General features: G+C 41.5%; 1 protein-coding gene across 1 annotated transcript in view; it reads right to left on the minus strand.

Moving 5' to 3' along the window:
* The window catches only part of RALGAPB (Ral GTPase activating protein non-catalytic subunit beta), a 128,253-nt gene that overhangs the window by 46,182 nt on the left and 54,721 nt on the right, over window positions 1–27,350 (minus strand). The window contains exons 10-16 of the mRNA XM_065414235.1: window positions 23,580–23,781; window positions 19,176–19,343; window positions 7,028–7,142; window positions 5,876–6,026; window positions 4,885–4,949; window positions 4,552–4,684; window positions 1,820–1,953 (exon numbers count right to left, since the gene is read on the minus strand). Coding sequence (XP_065270307.1) covers window positions 1,820–1,953; window positions 4,552–4,684; window positions 4,885–4,949; window positions 5,876–6,026; window positions 7,028–7,142; window positions 19,176–19,343; window positions 23,580–23,781 — 968 coding nt within the window. The remainder of the gene's footprint in view (window positions 1–1,819; window positions 1,954–4,551; window positions 4,685–4,884; window positions 4,950–5,875; window positions 6,027–7,027; window positions 7,143–19,175; window positions 19,344–23,579; window positions 23,782–27,350) is intronic.

Genomic DNA, 27,350 nt, shown 5'->3' on the forward strand with positions numbered 1-27,350 from the left:
GAGGTGGCAAAATTTGCAGATGATATAAAACTACTGAAGACACTTAAGTCCCAGGCAGACTGCGAAGAGCTACAAAAGGATCTCACAAAACTGGGTGACTGGGCAACAAAATGGCAGATGAAATTTAATGTTGATAAATGCAAAGTAATGCACATTGGAAAACATAATCCTAACTATACATATACAGTGATGGGGTCTAAATTAGCTGTTACCACTCAAGAAAGAGATCTTGGAGTCATTGTGGATAGTTCTCTGAAATCATCCACGCAATGTGCAGCGGCAGTCAAAAAAAGCGAACAGAATGTTGGGAATCATCAAGAAAGGGATAGATAAGACGACAGAAAATATCATATTGCCTCTATATAAATCCATGATACTGCCACACTTTGAATACTGCGTGCAGATGTGGTCGTCCAAAAGATATAAATAAAAAGATATATTAGTATTGGGAAAGGTTCAGATAAGAGCAACAAAAATGATTAGGGGTATAGAACAGCTTCCGTATGAGGAGAGATTAATAAGACTGGGACTTTTCAGCTTGGAAAAGAGGCGCCTAAGTGGGGATATGATAGAGGTCTATAAAATCATGAGTGGTATAGAGAAAGTAAATAAGGAAGTGTTAGTTACTCCTTCTCATAATACAAGAACAAGGGGCCACCAAATGAAATTAATAGGTAGCAGGTTTAAAACAAACACAAGAAAGTATTTTTTCACGCAACACACTGTCAACCTCTGGAACTCCTTGCCAGAGGGTGTTGTGAAGGCCAATACTATACCGGGGTTCAAAAGGGAGCTAGATAGATTCATGGAAGATAAGTCCATCAATGGCTAGTAGCCAGGGTGGGCAGGAATGGTGTCCCGTCCTTAGCCTCTGTTTGCCAGAAGCTGGGACTGGGTGACAGGGCATGGATCACTTGATGATAACCTGTCTGTTCATTCCCTTTGGGGCACCTGCCATTGGCCACCGTCAGAGGACACGATACTGGGCTTGATGAACCTTTGGTCTGACCCAGTATGGCCTTTCTTATGACCATGGGATGCTGCTCCAGGACAGAGGACGGCTGGGAAAGATGGGGTCCACCTGCCCAAGAAGGGGAAGAGCATCTTCGCACACTGATTAGACAACCTGGTGAGGAGGGCTTTAAATTAGGTTCAAAGGGGCAAGTGACAATTGCCCAAAGGTAGGTATAAAAAAAAGATGGCTTGACAGACAGCTGGAAGTTTTTTGGGGGTAGGGGAAATGGTAAGTTACAATAGGGTCACAAGAGTAATAAAAGGGGAATACAGTGGGAGGAAATCTGCTCAGCATCTGGACTGCTGCAGGGAATGCCAAAATCTAGGCTAGTGGATTGATCTAACTACTCAACTGGGAAGAGGGGAGGAGCAGCAAGCCCATTAGCTTCAGATTGAGGAGCAGAAATACAAATTTCAAAAAGAAAGATACTATTTCCTTATTAAAAATATAATCTGTATGTTTTCAGTTTACAAGAGTGACTGTTTCCAGGGCAGAATGGAAGGGGAAAAGCAGTATGTGGCCTTTACAGTAAGGATTTTTAAATGGGCTCATTGCCCTGGTAGATTTTCCAAGGCAGTGAACTGCCCTGGAATGGCAGTGGTAGCCTTTTAAACCAAGGTTTCTCATTAAAAACCTGAATGTGTTATACAATTATCTAGTCTGCAAAATCATTCCAAGAATAGCAGCAAGACATGCTTCATATTTCAATCAACAGAACTATAGTTTCTTTTTGTAGGACATCTTGTGGCTTGATATAATCCCTGAATTATTTAAAACCAAAACAAGTGAAACTTCAGCTCTCACCTTTGCCAATCCAGAAAGAAGCTCTAATGCAGCTAGTGAGATACTCATGTCCTGTCTCCACTGTGAGTTGAGTCTTTGTGTTACCAGGTGAATACTGCGAATCAGTAGTCCAGCCGCTGTATCTGTATTAAGAGCTAGGATATAATCCCAATACCACATCCCACAGGGAGGGAAAATAACTAAGCATTAGTAACAATAAGCAAAGCAATCTGTCAGGCACAGGCCAAAGCAGCCACAATAAGCACAGAAAACAAAATTACATACACCTCAGAAGCTAGCAATTTAGTAAATTTCACATGGATTAATTAATTAATTGGTTTATAACTCCAGCATGTTATATATCTAAATCAGACTAGCTTCTACTCTCAAAGCATACTCTCTTTATGCATATATACACATATTTTACCAGATTTGCCATTTGAATGTAGTTAGAATAATTCATCTGAAAACACATTTTAGGTATCCACTGCATGCTGCGTAATACTAGCTACTACATTTAAATTGTGGAGCTGTGGAATGGCTAACAGCAGGTTTACTTTATACAGAAACTTAAACACTATAGCAAAAAGTTTCTGTAAGAATTCATAGTTTGAGTACTCATAACTTCAACTAATTCAGACATTAATATGCTGTACAAATATTATATAGAGTTCTACTTAAAATATATATGCTGAAAATTACTATAGGATTTCATAAAGATTAGCTCCAGGCATTGAGAGAATTAATCCTGGGAGGAAAAAAAAAGATGCAACGGCACTTCAATTACTTCCAGACATTTGATTTTCCTGCACCATAGGCTTGAAATTAAATGGTATGTTTTCAGTATCTGCTTTCTTTATCATTTCATATTTGAGGGTCATTTAGGTTCAATTTGTTAAGACTGGAGTAGGGGAAAAATTGATTTCAGAAATCTGTGGAGCACCCACAGAAAAAAATTAGTGGATGCTTAGCACCCACCAGCAGCCAGCTCCCTCCTCCCCCGCGCCTCCCGTCCCTCGGCAACCCTGCCAATCAACTCCTCTCCCTCTCTCCCAGTGCCTGCTGCCCATCGTGATCAGCTGTTCAACGGTGTGCAGGAGGCACTTGGGGGAGAGGGAGGAGTGGGAATGGGGTGCACTCAGGGGAGGGGGCTGAACTGGGCAGGAAGAGGCAGGGTGGGGGTGGAGCAGGGGCAGGAAGAGGTGGGGCAGGGGTGGGGGCTTGGGAGAGGGATGGGGTGGGGGCAGAGGTTGGGTCTGGGGCAGAGCGGGGTTTGAGCATCCCGGGGCCCAGAGGAAGCAGGTGCCTGTGACTAAGAAGGACAGGAGAATTATGATGGAAAAAAGGAATCTCCATTAAGAATATATGTCACACATTTAAAACAAACACACACACACAGGAGTTCTTAGTAAGACATTCTTTGGAACACTAGTAACAGAACTCAAGTATCAGCTATAGTTAAAATTTGAAAATAGACCATCCTGATTCTTTTGAACTTTCCTTAGAGGCTCCAGATGAAAATAAAAAACTGCTTTTATGAACTTCCCAAATTATGTTTCTATTTTGAACACTATATTTTGTCTGTATAGGGTACAAGAACCCAATAAAATGAATGTTAACAGTGCTAAAAAGTCTTTGGCCAAAACATTATGAAAGTCAGTCTTCAGACTGTATCATAGTCACAGAATTCAGTAACTGATACATAGAAGAAAAGGTCACTATGAACCCTACAAACGGATACTTTGCATAAGACATGCCAAGAGCACTTGTCTCAGTGCAAACTCGTACCAATTAAAACGTGCATATTAAAAACAAACCCATGTGCTGAAAAAGCAGCATTCAGATATCAAGTAAGCCATTTCCAGACAAACTGAAATCCTGCACAGATACAATTCAACAGCTGACGTGAAACTTAGAGCATACACTGATTTCCCCTGCCACTGAAGTCAATGGAAAAACTCATCTTCAATGGTGTAGGACCTGGCTCCCAGAATCTACATCTTTAGTAGACATCGTACTAAGGTGGTCTGTTCTCAGGTACATCTGGTTAACATTAGTGACTTAATCAAAGACCGACAAATAGATACAAATGGGAATCCAGGCTTTCACTAAACTCAGCTGGATCACTACATACAGATTTAGTACTGGGTGGATTTTATTATAAGGTCAAACAAACTCCAAACTATATCAAACTAAAGCAAAACAAAATTTTAACATATTATATCAAGTGGTCTGAGTAGCTGATGTCCTGTTTTAGAGGACCATAATTCATTTTCAAACCAGAATCCTTTTAACTATGATTTAAGAATGGCAGATCATCAACTTGTGTAAATTGTCACACCTGCACCAAAATCAATGGAGCTATGACAATTTACACTACCTGAGGATCTGCCCCAGTATCAGCTGCAAATCGTAAGAGGCTCAAAAACATACATTACAAAGATAAGCAGTTTACTAACTTCTTTCCCATTTTTCATAAACTTTCGAGCTCACTTTACTATTATAAGAATACTAACAAAATACCTTATAACAGGACTGAAAGCTAATAGATAAATACAAATAGGAGCAAAATTTAGCAGTTAACGCCAGATCCAAAGGGCTACCCACAATACCCATCACCTCTGGTTGAAAATATCCATGAAGGTTCATATAGCTAAAGATCTCAGTAAGTCAAACACAACCTGGCAAGGAGTTTTGTAAAATTGGGATATAATGGCAATTAAAAAAAAAAAAAAAAAGGCGTAACTCCTTACCATAATCTCTTAGAAGTGCTTGTGCTGGTCTCTCACTATCTGGAGTTGTGGGCTCCGTGCTTCCTCCGCTTGCTGTACTAATGCCACTGTTAGTGCGACGGTGGTTTTTCAAAAGGTTATTTTCTCCACCATTCTGTAGATTGAAATCAGCATGAATGAGGGAGAAGACTGTATAGATTAGTGTTCTGCATATCTGAAAACACTCTTAGAAGATGTACTTAGAAGAATAAAAAGGCAAAACCTAATGGAATCAGCTTAGGTATCTTGGAAAAGTAGGTATAATACAGTAATATGTTTTTCTAAAAAAGTTCAGCTTTAACACAAAAAACTCACCGTTTCCATCTGACAGCCAATGGCTTCTAAAAGTGCTGAGTCTTGAACAATATTTAACATCGCTCCTGCAACATTAAAACACAAGAAGAGGTGAACTGCTTACAGTTCAAATGTGTGAAAAGCAGTGTATGTGCTGCTAAAATCTACAAAAATGTGTCCGTGCTCACTTTTATAAAAGATCTGTTTAAGGGTTTATGATAGCCACAAGGATTTGCTTCAGACTCTGAAATTCAACACAGAGGGTGATAAACTAGCTCAGATTTTGCTGTAAATTATTTTAAATTCACTTGGCTTGACAGAGAGGTTCTTTATGCTCCTCTCAACTCAGAAAGGCCTTTGTTTTTTAATAAAGCTTTTTTGTTTTTAAATCTTAACTCCTTTTTCATTAAAAACTCCCTGAACTCAACTCTGAAAAAGCTGTCCACTCTGCAAGCATAGAAAGTATGGAGATGGGATTTTTTTTATGCACTGCACACACTATGAAACCTTTACAAGGGCAAGGCATCAGACACTGATTTAAAAGGAGCTGGGCAGGGACCGACTTTGACTATGTGTATGTACAGCACCTAGTTCAATGGGTCCTAATCTTGACGCTATCCTCTAGGTGCTACAACAGTCGTAGTGACAGATAAATATAACTACATGTTCAGAGGGCCCAATGAACTAGCTGTGCGGACGCAGTATCTAGGATTTCCCCAACTGTAAAATGGGGATAATACTTACTAAACATTACTGGGACAATTTTAGTTGTCTATCGGAATGTTTTCACGGTGAAAAGTGCAACCTAAGTGATTTCTTAAGCAAAAGAACTTAAGGCTGGAACTTTGTCTCTTTCCGCTTGCATAGCAGCACATAATTATTTAAGTCCTACATGATCCCTGGTAGTTTGCACAGTATTCTGTTGTATGATATTGAGAACTCAATCCTCGAGTTCAGGATTTTTCTTATAATCCAGCATAAAACAAAAAATAAACAAATACATTCAAATTACCTAGTATCATTTGAGTGTTGTTGGGGTCTGTTTCAGTTTGCAAAGCTCCTATTAGTATATTCACAAGCCTCAACTTCAAGGATAGGAAGGTTACTGGTTTATCATATGATGATGAGCTGTCATCATTGCTGAATTTTCCTTCCAGGACAACCTGAAGAAAGAATACATTTCCTTTAATATCAATTAGCATAGACATGCATTTGATCATCTCAGAGCACTTGCATCGTTATTTGATTAGTTTTACTATTAAGTAATTTAACTAACCCAAAATGAAAGTATTTGACTCTGCAGCATTACCAACATCTGTGATGTACCATATTATTTCGTCTGTAAGTGAAGAGCTGGATACAAGAAAGTCAGTGCTAAATGGAGCAGTTAACTAGACAGCAAAATTGGCCTTGGTATAATTGCAGCATAACAAAGAAAGCAGAATAAGTCAAACTCCATCGGAAGATGGAGGAACCTTGTGGATTTTTAAGATATTCAGACTTTGAATATCCTTAAAATAAACTGGCCTGACATCACACTTGAGCACAGTAATATCCTAACCTACACTTTTCTTCCCTCTCTCCACAAGTACATCCCTATTGCCATAATTTCTTAGGCCTTGGCAACACTTGGGGATTCACAGCGCTGCCGCGGCAGCTCTCTCGCAGCGCTGCAAGTACTCCACCTCTCCGAAGGGAATAGCTTGCAGCGCTGCGAGCGAGCGTGCAGCGCTGCAGGCGCTGATTACACTGGCGCCTTACAGCACTGCACTCGCTGCGCTCGGGGGGGGGGGGGTTCACACCCCTGAGCGCAGCAAGTTGCAGCGCTGTACAGCACCAGTGTAGCCAAGGCCATACTCTGAAGATGGAAGGACATCCCTTGGAAACCTCTATGGAGGCTGTTCTTGCTTTCCAGCATTCCTTCTGGCTAATATAAGGTGTGCCATCTGCTTTCGCTTCCCCTACAGCCCCATAAGAGTTGAGCTTGCTGCTTCAACAGCCCTAACAATCTGGAAGAAACCAGTACCCTTTTGTGCAGAGGACAAACCGCAGGACCATTGAGTCAGTACTGCAATTCACATGTAACATTGTCAGCATTTTTCAGAAATAATCTACAAAAGTATATAAAATAATCTCACAGAAATCAATCATGCTAATTCGTTACCTCAGATTTTATGGTCCCAAAATGATGAGGGAGAGGCAACAATGACAGCAAAATATTGATAGAGGATCTTCTCAGCTCTGTAGGGTTTACATAGGTTTTAAACTTTGAGAGCTCTCTGCCAATAAGAAAAAGCATTAGAAAGTTAATCAACTTTTCACAGGAGTTTGGAATTAAATTTAATTCCATATGGATTAAATTTACAGGCACAAAAGATGCTTAACAAAGAGCACACGGTATAATATAGTATCTATTTCACTTTGGGTTTAGAAGCCTTACTTTGTGTTATCAATGATCGGACTTTGAATTCATGTATGTCATTTTCTTTTTAACAGAAAGGTGTATCTGTAGCTCTGGCTTCAGCATAACAACCTAGGATTTTAGATTCTTCATTTTAGTGCTAGGCTTTAAGAATTCAAGCTTTAGAGACAGAAAGACCCTCAAGGCGAATCCTCCAACTGCAACATGAAACAACAGCTTGATATACAATGCAGTAATCAGCTAATAAGTTCCACAGAACTATGGTAAGTGTCGTCATTTCATTTTCAGTGAGTTCAAAAGAAGCGTATCTACCCCAAACAAGAACACACATGCTTCCATGGCTGGTTTTTAAATGCAGTTTGAAACCCATCCATTAAGCCCTTCCAGTCTCGTGACCATTTCACACCTACCATTTTCAATAGCATGTCATCTCATACTAGTCCAATAGTCCTCTTAGTCCTGGTAAAACGTTCTAAGTATTTTATCAGGTGCCAACCCAGCAGCTGAGTGTATACTCTTTGGTATCCAAGAGCTAGACAAGGAATACAGCAGCAAATATTTCCTCTAAATCATTCACACGCTATATTTTAAACCAGGGATCGGCAACCTTTGGCACACGGCCCGCCAGGGTAAGCCACCTGACGGGCCGGGCCAGTTTGTTTACCTGCTGCGTCCGCAGGTTCGGCCGATCGCAGCTCCCACAGGCCGAGGTTCACCGCTCCAGGCCAATGGGGGCTGCGGGAAGCGGCGCAGGCCAAGGGATGTGCTGGCCGCCGCTTCCTGCAGCCCCCATTGGCCTGGAGCGGCGAACCGCAGCCAGTAGGAGCTACAATCGGCCAAACCCGCGGACACGGCAGGTAAACAAACCGGCCCGGCCCGCCAGGTGGCTTACCCTGGCGGGCCGCGTGCCAAAGGTTGCCAATCCCTGGTTTAAACTAAGGTAACCAGTTGTGCACAGGCATACAGTCACACACAACAAGTTAGCTATATAATGTATGGCATCCATTGCATGAGACCTAGAAACAGGATCTCTTTTTACAAAGATCAGACAAATTACCTCTTCAATCAAACTGAAGGAAAAAAGAAGCATGTGACATGGTTTTAATCTGTACTTTCCTTGTCAGAATAAGGCTCTTTAGCCTCCACTCTAATCTAACATTGAAACCCAATGTGATTGCGCATACAGTCAAAAAAGAGGGGCAATTGACATTTAACCTCTTACACTGAACTGCCCAGAAGGAATAAACACTTCTGTGAGTAAATAGACAGATATACACTATATTTCAAATATAGAGATTTGGTAAAAAGGGGTTTAAGCCCTTTGGCAAAGTCAAAGCCATGCTAAAAACTGGACCAAAACAAGGGAACCCATGATTGAGAATGTGCACTTAGCCCTTTGGAGGGATAACTTGTGCTTCTGAATGGTAGTTTAGGAGCAATACGTACAGCAAGGAAATTCACCCCGTTTTCCATTAAATGCCACCTCCTTTTTAGCAAAATGTGCTCTCTTCTTTACCCTGTGCCACATACTCTCATAGAAGGTTAGGGTTGGAAGAGACCTCCCTGCTCAAAGCAGGGCCAACTAAATCATCCCACCCAGGGCTTTGTCAAACCGGGCTTTAAAAACCTTTAAGGATGGAGATTCCACCACCTCCCTAGGTAACTCATTTCAGTGCTTCACCACTCTCCTAGTGAAATAGTTTTTCTTAATATCCAACCTAGACCTCCCACACTGCAACTTGAGACCATTGCTCTTTGTTCTGGCATCTGGCATCACTGAGAACAGGCTAGCTCCATCCTCTTTGGAACCCCCCTTCACATAGTTGAAAGCTGCTATCAAATTCCCCCCTCACTCTTCTCCTCTGCAGACTAAATAAGCCCAGTTCCCTCAGCCTCACCTCATAAATCATGTGCCACAACTTAATCAGATTTCTTTTTGCCCAATCCTCCAATTTGTTTAGGTTACTCTGGACCCTATCCCTACCCTCCAGTGCATCTACTTCTCCCCCCAGCTTAGTGTCATCCATGAACTTGCTGAGGGCGCAATCCATCCCATCATCCAGATCAATAATGAAGATGTTGAACAAAACCGGCCCCAGGACCGGCCCCAAGACCGACCCCTGGGGCACTCCGCTTGACACTGGCTGCCAGCTAGACACTGAGCCGTTGATCACTACCCATTGGGCCTGACAATCTAGCCCGCTTTCTATCCACCTTATAGTCTATTCATCCAATCCATACTTCTTTAACTTGCTGGCAAGAATACTGTGGGAGACCGTATCAAAAGTTTTGCTAAAGTCAAGGCATATCATGTCCACCGCTTTCCTCATATCCACAGAGCCAGTTATCTCATCATAGAAGGCAATCAGGTTGGTCAGGCATGACTTGCCCTTGGTGAATCCATGATGACTGTTCCTGATCATCTTCCTCTCCTCCAAGTGCTTCAAAATGGATTCCTTGAGGACCTGCTCCTTGATTTTTCCAGGACTGAGGTGAGGCTGACTGGTCTGTAGCTCCCCGGATTCTCCTTCTTCCCTTTTTTAAAGATGGGCACTATTTTTGCCTTTTTCCAGTCATCCAAGACATCCCCCGATTGCCAGAAGTTTTCAAAGATAATGGCCATTGGCTCTGCAATCATATCAGCCAACTCCCTCAGATGCATTGCGTCCGGCCCCATGGACTTGTGCATATCCAGCTTTTCTAAATAATCCTTAACCTGTTCTTTCACCACTGAAGGCTACTCACCTCCTCCCCATACTGCGCTGCCCAGTCTGGGAGTTGACCTTGTCTGTGAAGACTGAGGCAAAAAAGCATTGAATACTTCAGCTTTTTCCACATCATCTGTCACTAGGTTCCCCCCCCCCCCCCCAATTCAGTAAGGGTCCCACACTTTCCCTGACCTTCTTCTTGTTGCTAACATACCCGTAGAAACCCTTCTTGTTACCCTTCACATCCCTTGCTAGCTGCAACTCCAATTGTGCCTTGGCCTTCCTGATTACACCCCTGCATACTCGAGCAATATTTTTATACTCCTCCCTAGTCATCTGTCCAAGTTTCCACTTCTCGTAAGCTTCCTTTTTGTGTTTAATCTCACCGAAGATTTGTTAAGCCAAGCTGGTTGCCTGCCATATTTGCTATTTTTTCTGCACATCAGGATGGTTTGTTCCTGCGCCCTCAATAAGGCTTCTTTAAAATACAGCCAGCTCTCCTGGACTCCTTTCCCCCTCATATTAGCCTCCCAGGGGATCCTGCCCATCCGTTCCCTGAGAGAGTCAAAGGCTGCTTTTCTGAAGTCCAGGGTCTGTATTCTGCTGCTCTTTTTTCTTCCTTTTGTCAGGATCCTGAACTCGACCATCTCATGATCACTGCTGCCCAGGTTGCCACCCACTTCTACTTCCCCTACCAATTCTTCCCAGTTTGTGAGCAGGAGGCCAAGAGGAGCATGGCCCCTAGTTGGTTCCTCCAGCACTTGCACCAGGAAGTTGTCCCCAGCACTCTCCAAAAACTTCCTGGATTGTCTGTGCACTGCTGTATTGCTCTCCCAGCAGCTGTCAGGGTGATTGAAGTCCCCATGAGAACCAGGGCCTGTGATCTGGAAACTTCTGTTAGTTGTCCGAAGAAAGCCTCATCTACCTCATCCTCCTAGTCTGGTAGTCTATAGCAGATGCCCACCACGACATCACCCTTGTTGCTCTTGCCGCTAAACTTAACCCAAAGATTCTCAACAGGCTTTTCTCCAGTTTCATACTGGAGCTCTGAGCAATCATACTGCTCTCTTACATACAGAGCAGTATGATTGCTCTGAGCTCCACTATGAGCTCTGCTGCACAATAGGTCTAAACATGTACGACTTGCCCCTATCCTTGTCGTGGTTCAGTTCGCACACATGGGTTGAAATCTTGGCCCCACTGAAGTCAATGGAGGTTTTACCATTGACTTCAACAAGGCCAGGATTACACCATGGGTATTTAGGCAAGTGAACTGATGTATCAGGTATCATTCAGAGATAGAGCACCCTGAAAACAGGAACGGCACTGTCACAAACGACTACACTTATTACTTGTGAAACCAACAGTACTATCAAGGACGTTAAGGTAGCTGTTCACATGCACACTGCACCAGATAGAAGTTGCCTAGGAAAATATCTTTAGATTAACTTTTTTCAGTAGCGAATACCAGGTAAATTCTCCTGTTCAGAGTTAAGACCTTTTCCAGGCCAAAAGGAACAGCAGCTCAAAATTTCACAAGGGATAGATTTACATAATACACCTCTACCTCGATAGAACGCTGTCCTCGGGAGCCAAACCTTACTGCGTTCTAGGTGAAACCGCGTTATATCGAACTTGCTTTGATCCACCGGAGTGCGCAGCCCCGCCCCCCCGGAGCACTGCTTTACCGCGTTATATCGGGTCGCGTTATATCGAGGTAGTGGTGTAGTTCTTTTACATGACTTCAGGATAACATCGATATTAATTAATATCTAAGAAATATAGTGTAGAAAGCCTGCACTGAATAAAATGAAAGCTTATTAACTATTTGTCAACATGTCATAGACATATAGACTCCTGGACATAAGGCTCAAGTAAAGTGTTAGGATGTAAGGAGCTGTGCTCTGTTCTTTACCATATTCAAATCAAGTTTATTTTTTATATACCAAAACAAAAAACCCTAAGTGGCAGCATTATTCTCAAAATTAAGAAATTAATTCACAGGAATAATACAAATGTAAAATAGAAGAAAAATTCCACTGTGCATCAAATCTTTAAAAATAAATAGGTTAGAAGTGCATTTGGAGCTAAGCTGGGCTTTTCCATTTCTTCATCTCTCCTTTTTGCTGCATGTTTTGTTTTTAAAGAGACAAGTATATAAGCAACGCAGTTTATGTACATTGCCTCTTAAAATGTAATTTTAATTGTTAACAGTAACAATTATGTAGATATATATTTGAGAATTAAAAAAAAAAATCAACGATTTTTAAATAATACTTTAACAGAGAGATGCATTGCTTACATAAAAAAAGGCATTGATCGTTGGTCATCTCAGGGAAGTTATCCTTGACATGTAGGACTGAAAACATTTATTCATCAAGTTCATAGTCAGTATCGTCTCTATCCAGGGCACCACTGATGGACACGTTATCACACTGATCCTCATCCGTGCCCCACTCGCACAGCTCCATACAAAGCAAGCTGCTGGTCAAACATTTACAGGGTGGTGAGCACCTCATCTTTGCACACAAGCATTTCATTAGCTGAAGGATTGGTATGGGAGCATATAGCATTTCACATGTGACTGGTGTGATCAGTCCATCCACCAAGACCCATCCATGCCTCATAGCGAAGGGTAGATTTGGATGCACTCGATCAGCCCAGAGACATTCCGTCGTTTGATAATTTGCCCTCTTCATGGCAGGTATAAATGCACTCTTTGTTGGTGGCAATTTTTCCTCTGTTTGTCTGCTTCTTGGAAAATCATCCACCAATGTAGCTCTGCAAATACTGATCTTCAAATGGTAAACTCGGCATACGAACGCCTCTAGTGCATTTGTTACCTCACTAGTTTTATTAGTTAAGTCCAAAACAGACTGAAAAGAGTTACAAAGGGATCTCACAAAACTGAGTGACTGGGCAACAAAACGGCAGATGAAATTCAATATTAATAAATGCAAAGTTATACATATTGGAAAACATAATCCCAACTCTACATACAAAATGATGGGGTCTAACTTAGCTTTTACCAATCAAGAAAAAGATCTCAGAGGCATTGTGGCTAGTTCTCTGAAAACATCCACTCACTCTGCAGTGGCAGTCAAAAAAGTAAACAGAATGTCAGGAACCATTAGGAAATAGATAGATAATAAGACAGAAAATATCATAATGCCACTATATAAATACATGATATGCCCACATCTGAATACTTCATGCAATTCTGGTCATCCCATCTCACAAAAGATACATTAGAATTGGAAAAGGTACAGAGAAGGACAACAATGATTAAGGGTATGGAGCAGCTTTTGTATGAGGAGAGATTAAAAAGACTGACTGTTCAGCTTGGAAAAGAGACAACTAAGGGGAGATATGATAGAGGTCTATAAAATTGTGATTGGTGTAGAGAACATGAATAAGGAAATGTTATTTACTCTTTCACATAACACAAGAACCAGGGGTCACCCAATGAAATTAATAGGCAGCAGGTTTAAAACAAACAAAAGGAAGTACTTCTTCACATAACACACAGTAAACCTGTGGAACTCTTTGCCAGGGGATATTGTGAAGGGCAAAACAATCATGGGGTTCAAAAAAGAACTAGATATGTTCATAGAGGATAGAGCCATCAGTGGCTATTAATAGGGCCCTACCAAATTCACGGCTATGAAAACATGTCACGGACCGTGAAATCTGGTCTCCCCGCCATGAAATCTGGTCTTTTGTGTGCTTTTACCCTATACTATACAGATTTCACAGGCAAGACCAGCGTTTCTCAAATTGGGGGTCCTGACCCATAGGGAGTTGCAGAGAGGTTGCAAAGTTATTTTAGGGGGGGGTGCGGTATTGCCACCCTTACTTCTGCGCTGCCTTCAGAGCTGGGTGGCTGGAGAGTGGCAGCTGTTGGCCGGACATCCAGCTCTGAAGGCAGCACCCCACCAGCACCAGTGCAGAAGTAAGGGTGGCAATACCATACCATGTCACGTCACCCTTACTTCTGCGCTGCTGTCTTCAGAGCTGGGTGGCCAGAGAGTGGTGACTGCTGACTAAGGACCCAGCTCTGCAGGCAGCAGCATAGAAGTAAGTCTGGAAGTACCATACCATGCCATCTTTACTTCTGTGCTGCTGCTGGCGGCAGCTCTGCCTTCACAGCTGGGCTCCCGGACAGCAGCCACCACTCTCCAGCTGCCCAGCTCTGAAGGCAGCGCTACTGCCAGCAGCAGCGCAGAAGTAAGGGTAACAGTACCACAACGTCCCTTACAATAACCTTGCGAACCTCCAACAACTCCTTTTTGGGTCAGGATCTCTGCAATTACAACACCGTGAAAGTTCAGATTTAAATAGCTGAAATCATGACATTTACAATTTTTAAAATCCTATGACCGTGAAATTGACCAAAATGGACACTGAATTTGGTAGGGCCCTAGCTATTAACCAAGGTGGTCAGGGATGCAACTCCATGCTCTGGGTATCCCTAGCCTCTGATTGCCTGAAGCTGGAAGTGGAGAACACTTGATTTCCTGTTCTGTTCATTCCTTCTAGAGCACCTGGCATTGGCCAATGTCATAAGACAGGATACCAGGCTAGATGGATCATTGGTCTGACCTAGTATGGCCGTTCTTATGTTCTTAGTGGGAAAAGTCTCAGCCATCCTATGCACCTTCAGAGTGAGAGCGTGTCTTTGGAGGCTGAATCAAATGCCTTCCAGTAAGATATTTTGATTTTGCCAGTCAATCTTCCAGTAGTTTCACATCTTGAAAGGGTGCAGAAACCTGGCAGTGCGGCAGCTTTTAATGGTCTGACCAATAGGAGTATATCTCTGAGGGATATACAGTGATTCTGTTCCCCAGCATCAGGCTTAAAACAATGTTGAGGAAGGCTTGGCAAAAGTCTCATAGAAAGCACTAGAACACCTGTGTCCTGTGCAAAAATCCAGAGTTTAATAGCACCTCTCTGTGACATTGGTGGCACACAAGATAATTTAGTGTCACCCTCTGTAGTGAGGCCAAGTGGCCTCCCTCCGAGCAGGAGAGCGAGGGACCATTACACTCCCCTTGGAGGGCGGAGCCTAGATCACCCCGCCCCCTCGCTGGAAGTACCAGGGCGTGGCCAGAAGTATAAAAGGCCAGCCCTGAGGCACAGTTGGAGGGGAGCCTGTGGAGGAGAAGGACGCTCTGCCGCGTCCCCGGGAGGAATCTACGCCTGGCTGTTCCCAATCCCCAGATGCGGACGAGGACTGGCCCGGAGTGCCTGCCACCGTATACCCCGAGGAACCGGAAGAGGCCTGGAGAGCACAGGTACCGAACCCCGGGGAGGCAGGAAGTAGCCCAGGGGCAGCCACGGAGCAGCCCGGCTGCAGAGCCCAATGTGGCTCAGTCAGCGTGTTGCAGCTGGATCTCCGCCGATGCAGCCAATCCTGCCCCTGCCAGAGCCCTGGGCTGGGATGTGGTGGAGTAGGGTGGGCCTGTGTCCCCCTGCCAACCCACCCTGGGGTGGCTGATTCCCCCCTCCACTGTGCCAGGAGGTTCTAGGTCTGAAGAGGAGCTTCCCTTACCAGTAGCCCTGAAAGACTGTTTTGCTTGCTGGCACCCTAAGCCTACTCAAGCCCAGGCCCAGCTCACCTGTAGTCTGTTTGTTTGCTGGCTGCCTGAGCTCTGCCCAGGTCAAAGCCAGTCCTGATAGGCTCTGTTTAAGGGTTGACTGCTTGAGCTACCCAAACCCAGGCTAAAGCCTGACAGGGACTATTCATCGCCCAGCCGTATTGTGGGCTCTTGGCGGTCTCACAGGCTCTGGTCCTGGCCAGACAGGACCAGCCTGAGTTGCCTCCCTCCAAGCGGGAGAGTGAGGGACCATTACACCCTCCTACAGGAACTATGAAGAAACTCTACTGAACAGTGTGAGGCAGCAGCTTTACGATGACACGTGATGACAAAATTCTTCAAGCAATTCTTGGTATGCAGGAGTGCTTTTCCTGCAAGGTATGAGATTAATTCGTCCTTCATGAAGTATGAGGCAGTTTGTGGAGTCAATGATTTTGTATTGGACAGGTGCAATGCCATAAAGTCTCTTCTTTCTGGTAATATTTTTAATTGATTCCTCTGCATACATGTCAAATATGAGGTGGACTTTGTCGTAGGTCCAGTATTTTCTCTCTAGCTTCATAATGAAGTGTTCAGCCAAACCTTGGCAGGTGTTAAGAGTTTCTGGTTTGTCAAGAGCTTGCATCTCAGCCATACCATGTATGACTGCTACGCTCAAAGGCCTCTGCTAGCATAAGGTACCGGTCACATTGTCAGTAGTTGTTTGCTTAGGAAGACTATGCAAGATGTGCATTATTTTGCTTTTCACCTGGCACATATCTTGTTCCATCAGATTCTAACACTAATTGTGGTACCACGGAGAACTCATACTTTCCCAAAGTCTCTCACATATTAACATCACATTGAGATCTAGACACGACCAGGAGACTAGCAAAACAATGACCTGTCTGCGGTTAGCTCTGTAATAGTCCCTGCCACCTTCACTCTGATTTTCTTCTTTGCATTCGAGCACAACTTTAGTCTGTTTTTCTTGATTGTAGCCCACGATAATTCTTTGGGTTTTGAAGGCTTCATACAAACCATGACCCAAAGTATCCATTCAACTGACATCTTTAGCTATCTCATCACTGAAGACTGCTTTCATCAAAATATTAATGAGCTCCTGTCCGTCATACGTGAATGGGTTGCCAGTCTGAGCAAGCTCAACTGTAGCTTTAAAATTGCCCCTTTTTGGCATTTAACAGCACCTAATGAGTCTAGCTGGTGCTTGGTTATTTCTGGGGAATGCACCCCAACCCCAGATTTTGAGTGAAACAGTAAGTGATGTAGTTCTGAGGTTGCCAGGAAAAACTGGGAAAGGGCATTTGGAAGCAGTGTTATGCCCACAACTCCCCTTTCTTCCCAAAAAACGTTTAATGCTCTGTTTTCCACGTTTCCACATTTTATGGCTTTGTTTGAATCAAGCATACAAAAGGGAGCTTTTAACAACCCAATTTCCTTTTCAAAATTCCTCCCCGGTGTCAGGGTCAGACTTTTCTACACCTCTTATTTCAGCGAGGCCCCAGGCAACCATTGCAGAATAGTTGGCAAAAAAATATTTTGAAATCTTCCAGTGCTGCAAGGTGCAAATTCCAATTAGCAGTCCTGACAGATCAAATAAAGGGCAGCAAAGACTCAATCATATTCATATATCGCTGCACTATCTCAAAAATTGGCTGATTCAACTTCATTGAATTGCTTGATCCATTCTGCAGTATTGCAGCTCCTCATCATGTGGCAATAGGTCATTAAGAGCAGAATTTACACTGGATGCGTGGAACCGGTCTTGCAAGTCCTGTGCCCCTTGGAAAAGGACTTCAAACACATCCATCTGTTTTTCAAAGACGACATCTAGGTATCACTTTTAAAGGGCAACAAGTGTTCGGGTGTGTGCTTCTATACAACAGAAGAAGCAGGTGTTCTTTTTGCAATGCATGCCCTGGGACCTAATATAAGGTGAGTCTTGCCAACAGCTGGCAGTTGTCCCAACATCTTCAACTTTTTCTTGGTGTACTTTCTCTCCAACCTTACCAAATTCAGTTTATGAGTGCGCTTCTTATAGTACGGTGCCACTGAGCTTAACCAACTCCCCTATCGTGGTATTTTCCAAAGATTCAGCTACTAGTCAGTACTCTCTCTCTCCCCATTGATGCCTGAAAATTATCAAGACCAAAGTAAAAAACAAGGATTTTGTAATAAGTTATTTTGATTATAATTCATTGTGTTATGTAATGTATGTTATGTAATTATGTGCATACCAGTTATGGATGGATTCAAGTAATTTCTGGCTGGATGCTGACATCTTAACCAGAGCCTCATTACAACTCTTTTGGTATAATAAAGCAAGCTGATAATCAATATGACCGAATCACTTTTTTTGCCCATGATGGGTGATGGCAAATCAATGTGAAGTGCTCCTTCCATTTATAGTCATCTGTAACATTCAAAAAATTAATCAGGGATCATGTTCTGAGCACTGCCTGATAACACAGCCTTGTCAATTGAGGACCACAATTTAACTTTGTGAGGACTGCATGTCTGTGTTAAAGAATAAATGTAAAAGTTGATTTTTAAACATGTTCTTGAATACATATCTACATAATTGTTTTAGGTTTGTCACGTTCAGTACCATTGTGTTAGTAGGAGAAAGGGCTTTCAAATGATACCCAACTCAACCTATTTCCAACAATACTGCGTTATCAAAATGTCCACCAACCATAGCACCTGGAGCTGGGAGGAGGAGCAGCTTCCTCCCCCCACAAAGATATTATGACTCTGTGATTGAAATTATGATTCAGTAGATTTTTATTAATCAAAATGACACCTCCCTTACTTTTCTATCATTAAACTTGCCCACAGAATTACACATGCTCCCAAGCAGAGGTTTGCTGGATTCTCATGGGCACCCCAGAGACAAGAACATTATGTTCCTTGGAAAGGTAACATGCCATTATTGGGTCAAAACCCCAATAACAATTAGTTAAAGCTAGGTTTGGAAGGATTCGGTTTTTAATTGGTAAAGGTCGATTTCACTGTGCACACACAAACAGACAATAAATATTTCCAGCAATATTAATCAAAATGAACAGATAGTATTTTTCTTACTATTTTTCCTGTTTGAGAACTTATTAAAGTTGATTTAAGGATATTTACTTTGTATATTTTGACATGTGATGTTGGCAATTTGGGTTTTAACTTTTATAAAGCTTTAACATTTTGAATCTCAACATATAGTGTAATTAAATAATTATTGTCCGACTCCCTTACTGGCTGAGCCACCCATAATTTCCCAGAAATGTGAAAACTTAAATCATTAAAAATAAAAAATGCTTTAAAATACATAGTGATATTATCCATCAAAATTATATATATAAAAAAATCAAATCCACCAAGCCTCGTTAAAGGTAAGGAAATGCAAGAGCCTGTGTGCACTATGGTTATCGTTATAAAGCCAGAGTTATTACCAAGCACTAATGTTGCTGTTTAACCTAGATTTACTGGGTCAGTGACCCTCAGCGTACAGTTTAGAATGCACTAATGAAAACTATTCACAAGTAACATGTCACAATTCTTCTTTTGACATCTACATGAAAAAAAGTATTTTACCTGTCCGGTAAAATCGTTTCAAGGGCAGAAATGAAGTAAGGAACCACAACATCAATCCCTTTCAGGTCGCAGCAGAACAACGGAGGAGAGTTTAGAATAATGCTGGCCAGCACTGGGTGGCAAATGAAATCTGCTATCTGCAAACCCTGAATTAAAAGCATGTAAAATCTGAAAGAGAAAGACAGGATTAAATGGTTTGTACAAAAAGAGCCTTTGCATTAGCAACTAGACTGGTCATTAGTCAATAACTATTTTTAACCTTTTAAATTAAAATACAGACCAAAATGTTTCAATAACCAGGAGCCTACAGTTATGCTCCTGAATCCATATGCACCTAAAGGTAGCATTTTTAAATGCTCCTAAATGACTTAGGAGCACATATCCCATTGACTTCAGACTGCAAACCCTGATGGAGTAATATACCCAGATCAAAGCATTTCAGCTTTGATTTGTGGAAAGTTCATATATTGGAAGGAGATGTTGGTCACAAATATAGCACAGGTTAGAGTCTTACCAATTTTGTTTGAATTTGTGTTGTTCACACAGTAAGGATGCTAACAAGGCCCCAGTCTAGTCTTTTTCAGCACAGGTAAATAAAAGTGTGAAATTTCTTAGTAGAATTTCAGATTTTTACATATTTGTTTCTACTAACATTTAGAAAAATAAAGAAAAAAGTACAAAGCATTCAATTTAGCAATATAAAATGGAAAGTAAAGAACAAGTAACATGCAAATAAAACGTAGTATAAAAAAATCTAATTTGGTTTAAATGACTACTTTTATCCAGCCTGCGATATTTTCTACTGAGTCCTCATGCAAAGGTTTTCATTTTGCCATTCCTGCTTTTAAAAATTTTTCCCTCCCACCTGATGGCTGCATGAATCTTCCACAGAATACAAAATGTACAGTGCTCACTTTATATTATTTTTGATTACAAATATTTGCACTATAAAAATGATAAACAAAAGAAATAGTATTTTTCAGTTCACCTCACACAAGTACCGTAGTGCTATCTTTTTATCATGAAAGTGCAACTTACAAATGTAGATTTTTTTTGGTACATAACTGCACTCAAAAACAAAAAAAGTAAAACTTTAAAGCCTACAAGTCCACTCAGTCCTATTTCTTCACTAAGACAAACAAGTTTATTTACATTTACGGGAGATAATGTTGCCCGCTTCTTATTTACAATGTCACCTGAAAGTGAGAACAGGCATTGCAAGGTATTTACGTGCTAGATAAGCTAAACATTTGTGACAGGTTTCAGAGTAGCAGCCGTGTTAGTCTGTATCCGCAAAAAGAACAGGAGTACTTGTGGCACCTTAGAGACTAACAAATTTATTAGAGCATAAGCTTTCGTGGGCTACAGCCCACTTCTTCGGATGCATATAGAGTGGAACATATATTGAGGAGATATATATACACACATACAGAGAGCATGAACAGGTGGGAGTTGTCTTACCAACTCTGAGAGGCCAATTAAGTAAGAGAAAAAAACTTTTGAAGTGATAATCAAGATAGCTCAGTACAGACAGTTTGATAAGAAGTGTGAGAATACTTACAAGGGGAGACAGATTCAATGTTTGTAATGGCTCAGCCATTCCCAGTCCTTATTCAATCCTGAGTTGATTGTATCTAGTTTGCATATCAATTCCAGCTCAGCAGTCTCTCGTTGGAGTCTGTTTTTGAAGTTTTTCTGTTGTAAGATAGCCACCCGCAGGTCTGTCATTGAATGGCCAGACAGGTTAAAGTGTTCTCCCACTGGTTTTTGAGTATTAATTGGCCTCTCAGAGTTGGTAAGACAACTCCCACCTGTTCATGCTCTCTGTATGTGTGTATATATATCTCCTCAATATATGTTCCACTCTATATGCATCCGAAGAAGTGGGCTGTAGCCCACGAAAGCTTATGCTCTAATAAATTTGTTAGTCTCTAAGGTGCCACAAGTACTCCTGTTCTAAACATTTGTATGTCCCTTCATGCTTCGGGCACCATTCCAGAGGACATGCTTCCATGCTGATGCTTATTAAAAAAAATAATGCATTAATTAAATTTGTGACTGAACTCCTTGTGGGAGAATAGTATGTCTCCTGCTCTGTTTTACCCGCATTCTGCCATATATTAATTAAATAAATAAATAAATTATAAATAAATAAATTAATGGAGATATCCCATCTCCTAGAACTGGAAGGGACCTTGAAAGGTCATCGAGTCCAGCCCCCTGCCTTCACTAGCAGGACCAAGTACTGATTTTGCCCCATATCCCTAAGTGGCCCCTTCAAAGACTGAACTCACAACCCTGGGTTTAGCAGGCCAATGCTCAAACCACTGAGCTATCCCTCCCCCATAATATTACGTGTTATGGCAGTCTCAGATAATGACCCAGCACATTTTGTTTGATTTAAGAATACTTTCACTGCAGATTTTACAAAAATGCAAAGAAGGTACCAATGTGAAATTTCTAAAGATAGCTACAGCACTCCACCCAAGGTTTAAGACTCTGAAGTGCCTTCCAAAATCTGAGAGGGACAAGGAGTGGAGCATACTTTCAGGAGTCTTAAAACAGTAACACTTCGATGCGGAAACTACAGAACCCGAACCAAACCAAAATCAACTTTCTGCTTTTTTCATTATCTGAGTTAGATGCTGAAAATGAGTATGTGTTGGTCCACACTGCTTTGGATTGTTAATGAGCAGAAGCAGTCATCAGCATGGACGCATGTCCTCTGGAATGGTGATTGATGCACAAAGGAACATATTAATCTTTAGAGCATCTGGCATGTAAATAGCTTGTGATGCTGGCTACAACAGTGTGATACGAATGCCTGGTCTCACTTTCAGGTGACATTGTAAACAAGAAGCAGGCAGCATTATCTCCTGCAAATGTAAATAAATTGGTTTGTTTGAGCGAAACAGGAAGTAGGACTGAGTGGATTTGTAGGCTCTAAAGTTTTACATTGGTTTATTTTTGAATGCAGTTTTATTTTTTTAACGTAATTCTACATTTGTAAGTTAAACTTTCATGATAAAGAGATTGTACTACAGTACTTGTATTAAGTGAATTGAAAAATACTATTTATTTTGTTTTTTACAGTGCAAATATTTGTAATCAAAACTAAATATAAAGTGAGCACTGTACACTTCGTATTCCGTCTTGTAATCTAAATCAATATATTTGAAATGTAGAAAACATCCTAAAATATTTAAATAAATGGAATTCTATTATTGTTTAACAGCGCAATTAATCGCACCATTAATTGCTTGACAGCCCTAATCATAATGGTTCTAGAAGAGAACATCTCATGAAATTTCCATATTCAAATTTAAGCCTACGTGGCTTCATTTTTGTAAAACTGGAGACCATATAGGAACATCTTCCAATGTCTAATACACAAATATGCCTTGTCTATTGTGACAGACCCAGACCAGTGGGGTACAGGAGTCTGGTAGAGGGCAAATATACTGGTCACTGGATGAGTAGTTTTCTGTTCCCTGAGTGACCAGAGCAGGGGCTGCACTGGAGTAATCAGGAACCTGCTAGAACCAGTTAAGGCAGGCAGGCTAATTAGGACACCTGGAGCCAATTAAGAAGAAGCTGCTAGAATCAATTAAGGCAGGCTAATCAGGGCACCTGGGTTTTAAAAAGAAGCTCACTTCAGTTTGTGGTGTGAGTGCGAGTGTGAGGAGCTGGGAGCAAGAGGCGCAAGGAGCTGAGAGTGAGAGGGTGTGCTGCTGGAGGACTGAGGTGCACAAGCGTTATCAGACACCAGGAGGAAGGTCCTGTGGTGAGAATAAGGAAGGTGTTTGGAGGAGGCCATGGGGAAGTAGCCCAGGGAGTTGTAGCTGTCATGCAGCTGTTACAGGAGGCACTATAGACAGCTGCAGTCCACAGGGCCCTGGGCTGGAACCCGGAGTAGAGGGCGGGCCCCGGGTTCCCCCCAAACCTCCCAATTGACCTGGACTGTGGGTTCTTCCAGAGGGGAAGGTCTCTGGGCTGTTCCCCAACCCACATGGTGAATCTCTGAGGCAAGAAAATCCGCCAATAAGCGCAAGACCCACCAAGATGGAGGAGGAACTTTGTCACACTATGTAGTAAAAAAAATTTCAGTCTTACAGTGGATAAGAGAAAAGATTATCATGGAAGAGCCAAATAAGACCATCAAAAGGAAGGGACATATTCTGCATCCTCAAGAAAACCCAGATATGACTGAGGTCATGAAAGGGGCAAGAAATCCCCCCTTGATTAAACAGAGGTTCCTAGATGCAGCATCTTTAAAGACCTGAACAATTATCCATTGATTGGCATTACAAGATTCAGAAGCAAACTGAATGCTGTTTACTCAAAATAAATTAGATTTTCACCACAAAATTATAGCAAGAAAGCAACTGGAAGATGCTTTAGTACCGGGATAAGTAGGCTGGCAGTATATCCTCCCCAGTCTTCTTGCTACAAAATATCCTACATAGTGTTCCACATGCCTCTGCTCTTCCTGCTTCATAGTTATCAGGAAATTCACTTGAATCAAATGTGGAATTGGAAGTCATGGTGTCTGTGGACATTTGTGATCCTTTCCGACGAAACTCCATGCTAGCTTGGGTTGCTATAGCTGGAAAGAGAAAAAGTAAGAGTTTTTATTGTGTTTGTCAACATATAAAACAGGCTCATGGGATCCAGGACACAAAGATCACGTCAAATTTAGGGATTATGATGAAGCTGCCAGTTCACTGTATTTGAATCACTGCCTCTGTTTAATAACCTATTTCAGGGTATTTGATTTCTTCCCTAACACAGGAGTGATATTAATTCTTCAGACCCTATGTATAAGTATATTCACCCTCAGCATTGTGTACTGAAGAAGAGTACACTTATGCTGAGTATGTGCGCATCGGTGCGCATCAGTCCAATTCCCTGCGTTGTGCACAAACAAAAAGATCCACCATAGCCCTCATCTCACTTCCTGCCTCCTCTTCCCCTTTAGAAAATTAGACATTCTAATTTCCCTTCCCATCTCCTAAGCTATCTTGTCACTATCTGAAGTTGGTCCATTCCCCTCCCGCCCCCCAAAAAAGCAGATGACTACTTTTATGCTTCCTGACTCCGATTTTTTTGGCTGCCTCTTGAGCACAGAGCTACTCTGGCCCAGCTTATCCCTCTGGCCTCTACTGTTGAAGTAAGTCCCCTGCCTATTTCCAGACGTCAGGAAGAGGACAGGACCCATCTCAGAGTGAAAAGGATGGCTGTGAGAGAGGTGGGACATGTCTGAATGTGTTGGAGGGACCAGATTATAACAGCAACTTTCATCACACAGTGCCTGTAATTGCCATGGGAATCTTTGAAGTTAGCCAGTCCTGGGTGTCAGCTACCAGGAAACTGGGCAGTTGCCTAGTGGCTACTTCATAGTATTAATGAAAGTTTTTAAATACTCTACAAACATTTCTAAAACACCAAAATGGCTTTGGATGGCCCCATGGACCTAACTGGGGTTGGTCATTCTTTAGCATTGTTTTCTTTTCCTGCAGAATATATCTGAAAGTGATATAACGAATGTAGTTTATGAATTCCTCTTAGAGATATTCCTAGCCCCTACGTTAGTGCCATGTGCACAACATGGAGAAAGCTAGTCACTTTGCTTGCCCCATTATTTCTTCTGGAGTGGCAGCCAAGAAGGATGTACTGGGTACTCCCTGGGCAACAGAAGAGCAAATTCCCTGTGGGATCCCCAAAGACTGGAACAGCACATTGCTTGTGATTTTCAGGAAAGGCAATCATGTGCCAGTATTATTTCAAAAACCATAGAGGCTGGTTTGGTTTTGTGTAGGAACACATCAGAATTCCACCAGTAACAGACACAATTTAGGGCCTGGGACACTGCGGGGGGGGGGAAAAAATCAGATTTGCAAAGGGTGAGGAGTTTGAAGTTATACTAACATAAGTCCTGATTATGCTTTACCAGTTACATTATTTCCAAATTGTATGGAGGGTTAATTTTTAGAAAGTTCCTAACAAAAGTCTTTACTCAGTTTTCCTTTTTATTAAATTCTTGGTGTAAACTATTTGATGTTTGTTACCTTAAAAGATTTTTTTATGGCATAAGTGACAAATAAGCACAAATCTTTATGCATCTTCCCATGAGCCATTTGTGTCCTAAATAAGCTATCCAGCAATATAGTATAGTTGGAAAAAAAAAAAACCACTACATGCACAATGCATACAAATCAAACATTAGGTCTGTATAAAATAAGCTTAAAGTTAAAAAACAAAACAAAACATGGTTAGTGCAAAGTCCTGAAATTCATGACATGATCACAGACTATAGTACATAAATGATGGGACTGATTCAGGCAGATTAATTTGCTTTTGCCAACAATCTTCCCCATTCAAACAACATACACACAAAAAATTACTTGTCTTTCCCAAGTAAAAGTGCAAAAGCTACAAGAGACAATGACAATGACATTACAAATAAAAATATGGGATTATGAAAAAAGAAAAAAACATGACTGCAATTAAGGAAAAGCTACTGGTTCCTACTTACAAGATTTATAAGAAAGAAGAATTTGGATAAAAGATGCTGCAAGATAATAGAAATAAAATGGAAAATCAAAGGACAGCAGTAGTTATAAAATACTTTAAAGATGGTGAAATTGTAATATAAAAGTTAAGAAGCTTTTAGCTTTTTTTTAAAAATAGATTAAAAGCTTTATGACATAGCAAGCTTGTTAAACACATAGGAAATTGGCATTCAGGTCCAAAATTATGGTTTTGAAAGTACCATGCAAAACAATGAACAAAGAAATCTACAAAATACTAATAACATTTAGTTTTGTTCATATTAATGTACATTTGATCTTTAAATAAATGTATTAACCCATCCCAGCTCAAGCTGTGCTTCTCCTGAACTATGTTGTACATGAAGTATATTACAGGACTACCCTAGTACAATAACACTGGTCTACAATTTTTGAGAAGTCGTCTGCTTCAGAGATAAAATGTGCTATTTATTATGTATTTTGATGTGCTGAATTCAAATATGACAATTAAAACAACTGATTGGCTACTGTTTCTAAGATATTTAAGTTTTTACATTTTATGTCTATGTATATTATGTAGATAGTAGAGTTTTAATCATAAATTGTAAACCTAGGTCTTTTCATGTGTTTATGGTTGCTTTACATGATAATATTTCACCTGTCCTGTTTATGTAACACTTTAAAAATCAGCAAAAGGGTTATATAAATAAAATTTATTATGAAACAAAAGGCAAAAAACTATTATGTACATAGTTTAGTCCTATTCAGTGTCTACTCAGCGCTTCTTGGCTTATCTCTTGTATTCATTAAATGGAGCATCTCTTGTCACTGTCCAGCAATAGTCTGCAAGCGTTGATGGGCTCCATTTGCCCTGATAGCGTTTCTCCATTGTTGCAATGTCCTGGTGAAATCGCTCGCCGTGCTCGTCGCTCACTGCTCCGCAGTTCGGTGGAAAAAAATCTAGATGAGAGTGCAAAAAATGTATCTTTAGTGACATGTTGCAACCAAGGCTTTTGTATGCCTTGAGGAGGTTTTCCACCAACAACCTGTAGTTGTCGGCCTTGTTGTTTCCGAGAAAATTTACTGCCACTAACTGGAAGGCTTTCCATGCCGTCTTTTCCTTGCCACGCAGTGCATGGTCAAATGCATCATCTCGAAGAAGTTCACGAATCTGAGGACCAACAAAGACACCTTCCTTTAGCTTAGCTTCACTTAACCTTGGAAATTTTCCACGGAGGTAGCTGACAGCTGCTTGTGTTTTGTCAATGGCCTTGACAAAGTTCTTCATCAGACCCAGCTTGATGTGTAAGGGTGGTAACAAAAGCTTCCTTGATTCAACAAGTGGTGGATGCTGAACACTTTTCCTCCCAGGCTCCAATGACTGTCGGAGTGGCCAATCTTTCTTGATGTAGTGGGAATCTCTTGCACGACTATCCCATTCGCAGAGAAAACAGCAGTACTTTGTGTATCCAGTCTGCAGACCAAGCAAGAGAGCAACAACCTTCAAATCGCCACAAAGCTGCCACTGATGTTGGTCATAGTTTATGCACCTCAAAAGTTGTTTCATGTTGTCATAGGTTTCCTTCATATGGACTGCATGACCAACTGGAATTGATGGCAAAACATTGCCATTATGCAGTAAAAC

Source organism: Emys orbicularis, chromosome 12 (assembly GCF_028017835.1).
Source record: "Emys orbicularis isolate rEmyOrb1 chromosome 12, rEmyOrb1.hap1, whole genome shotgun sequence".
NCBI classification, from domain to species: Eukaryota; Metazoa; Chordata; order Testudines; family Emydidae; genus Emys; species Emys orbicularis.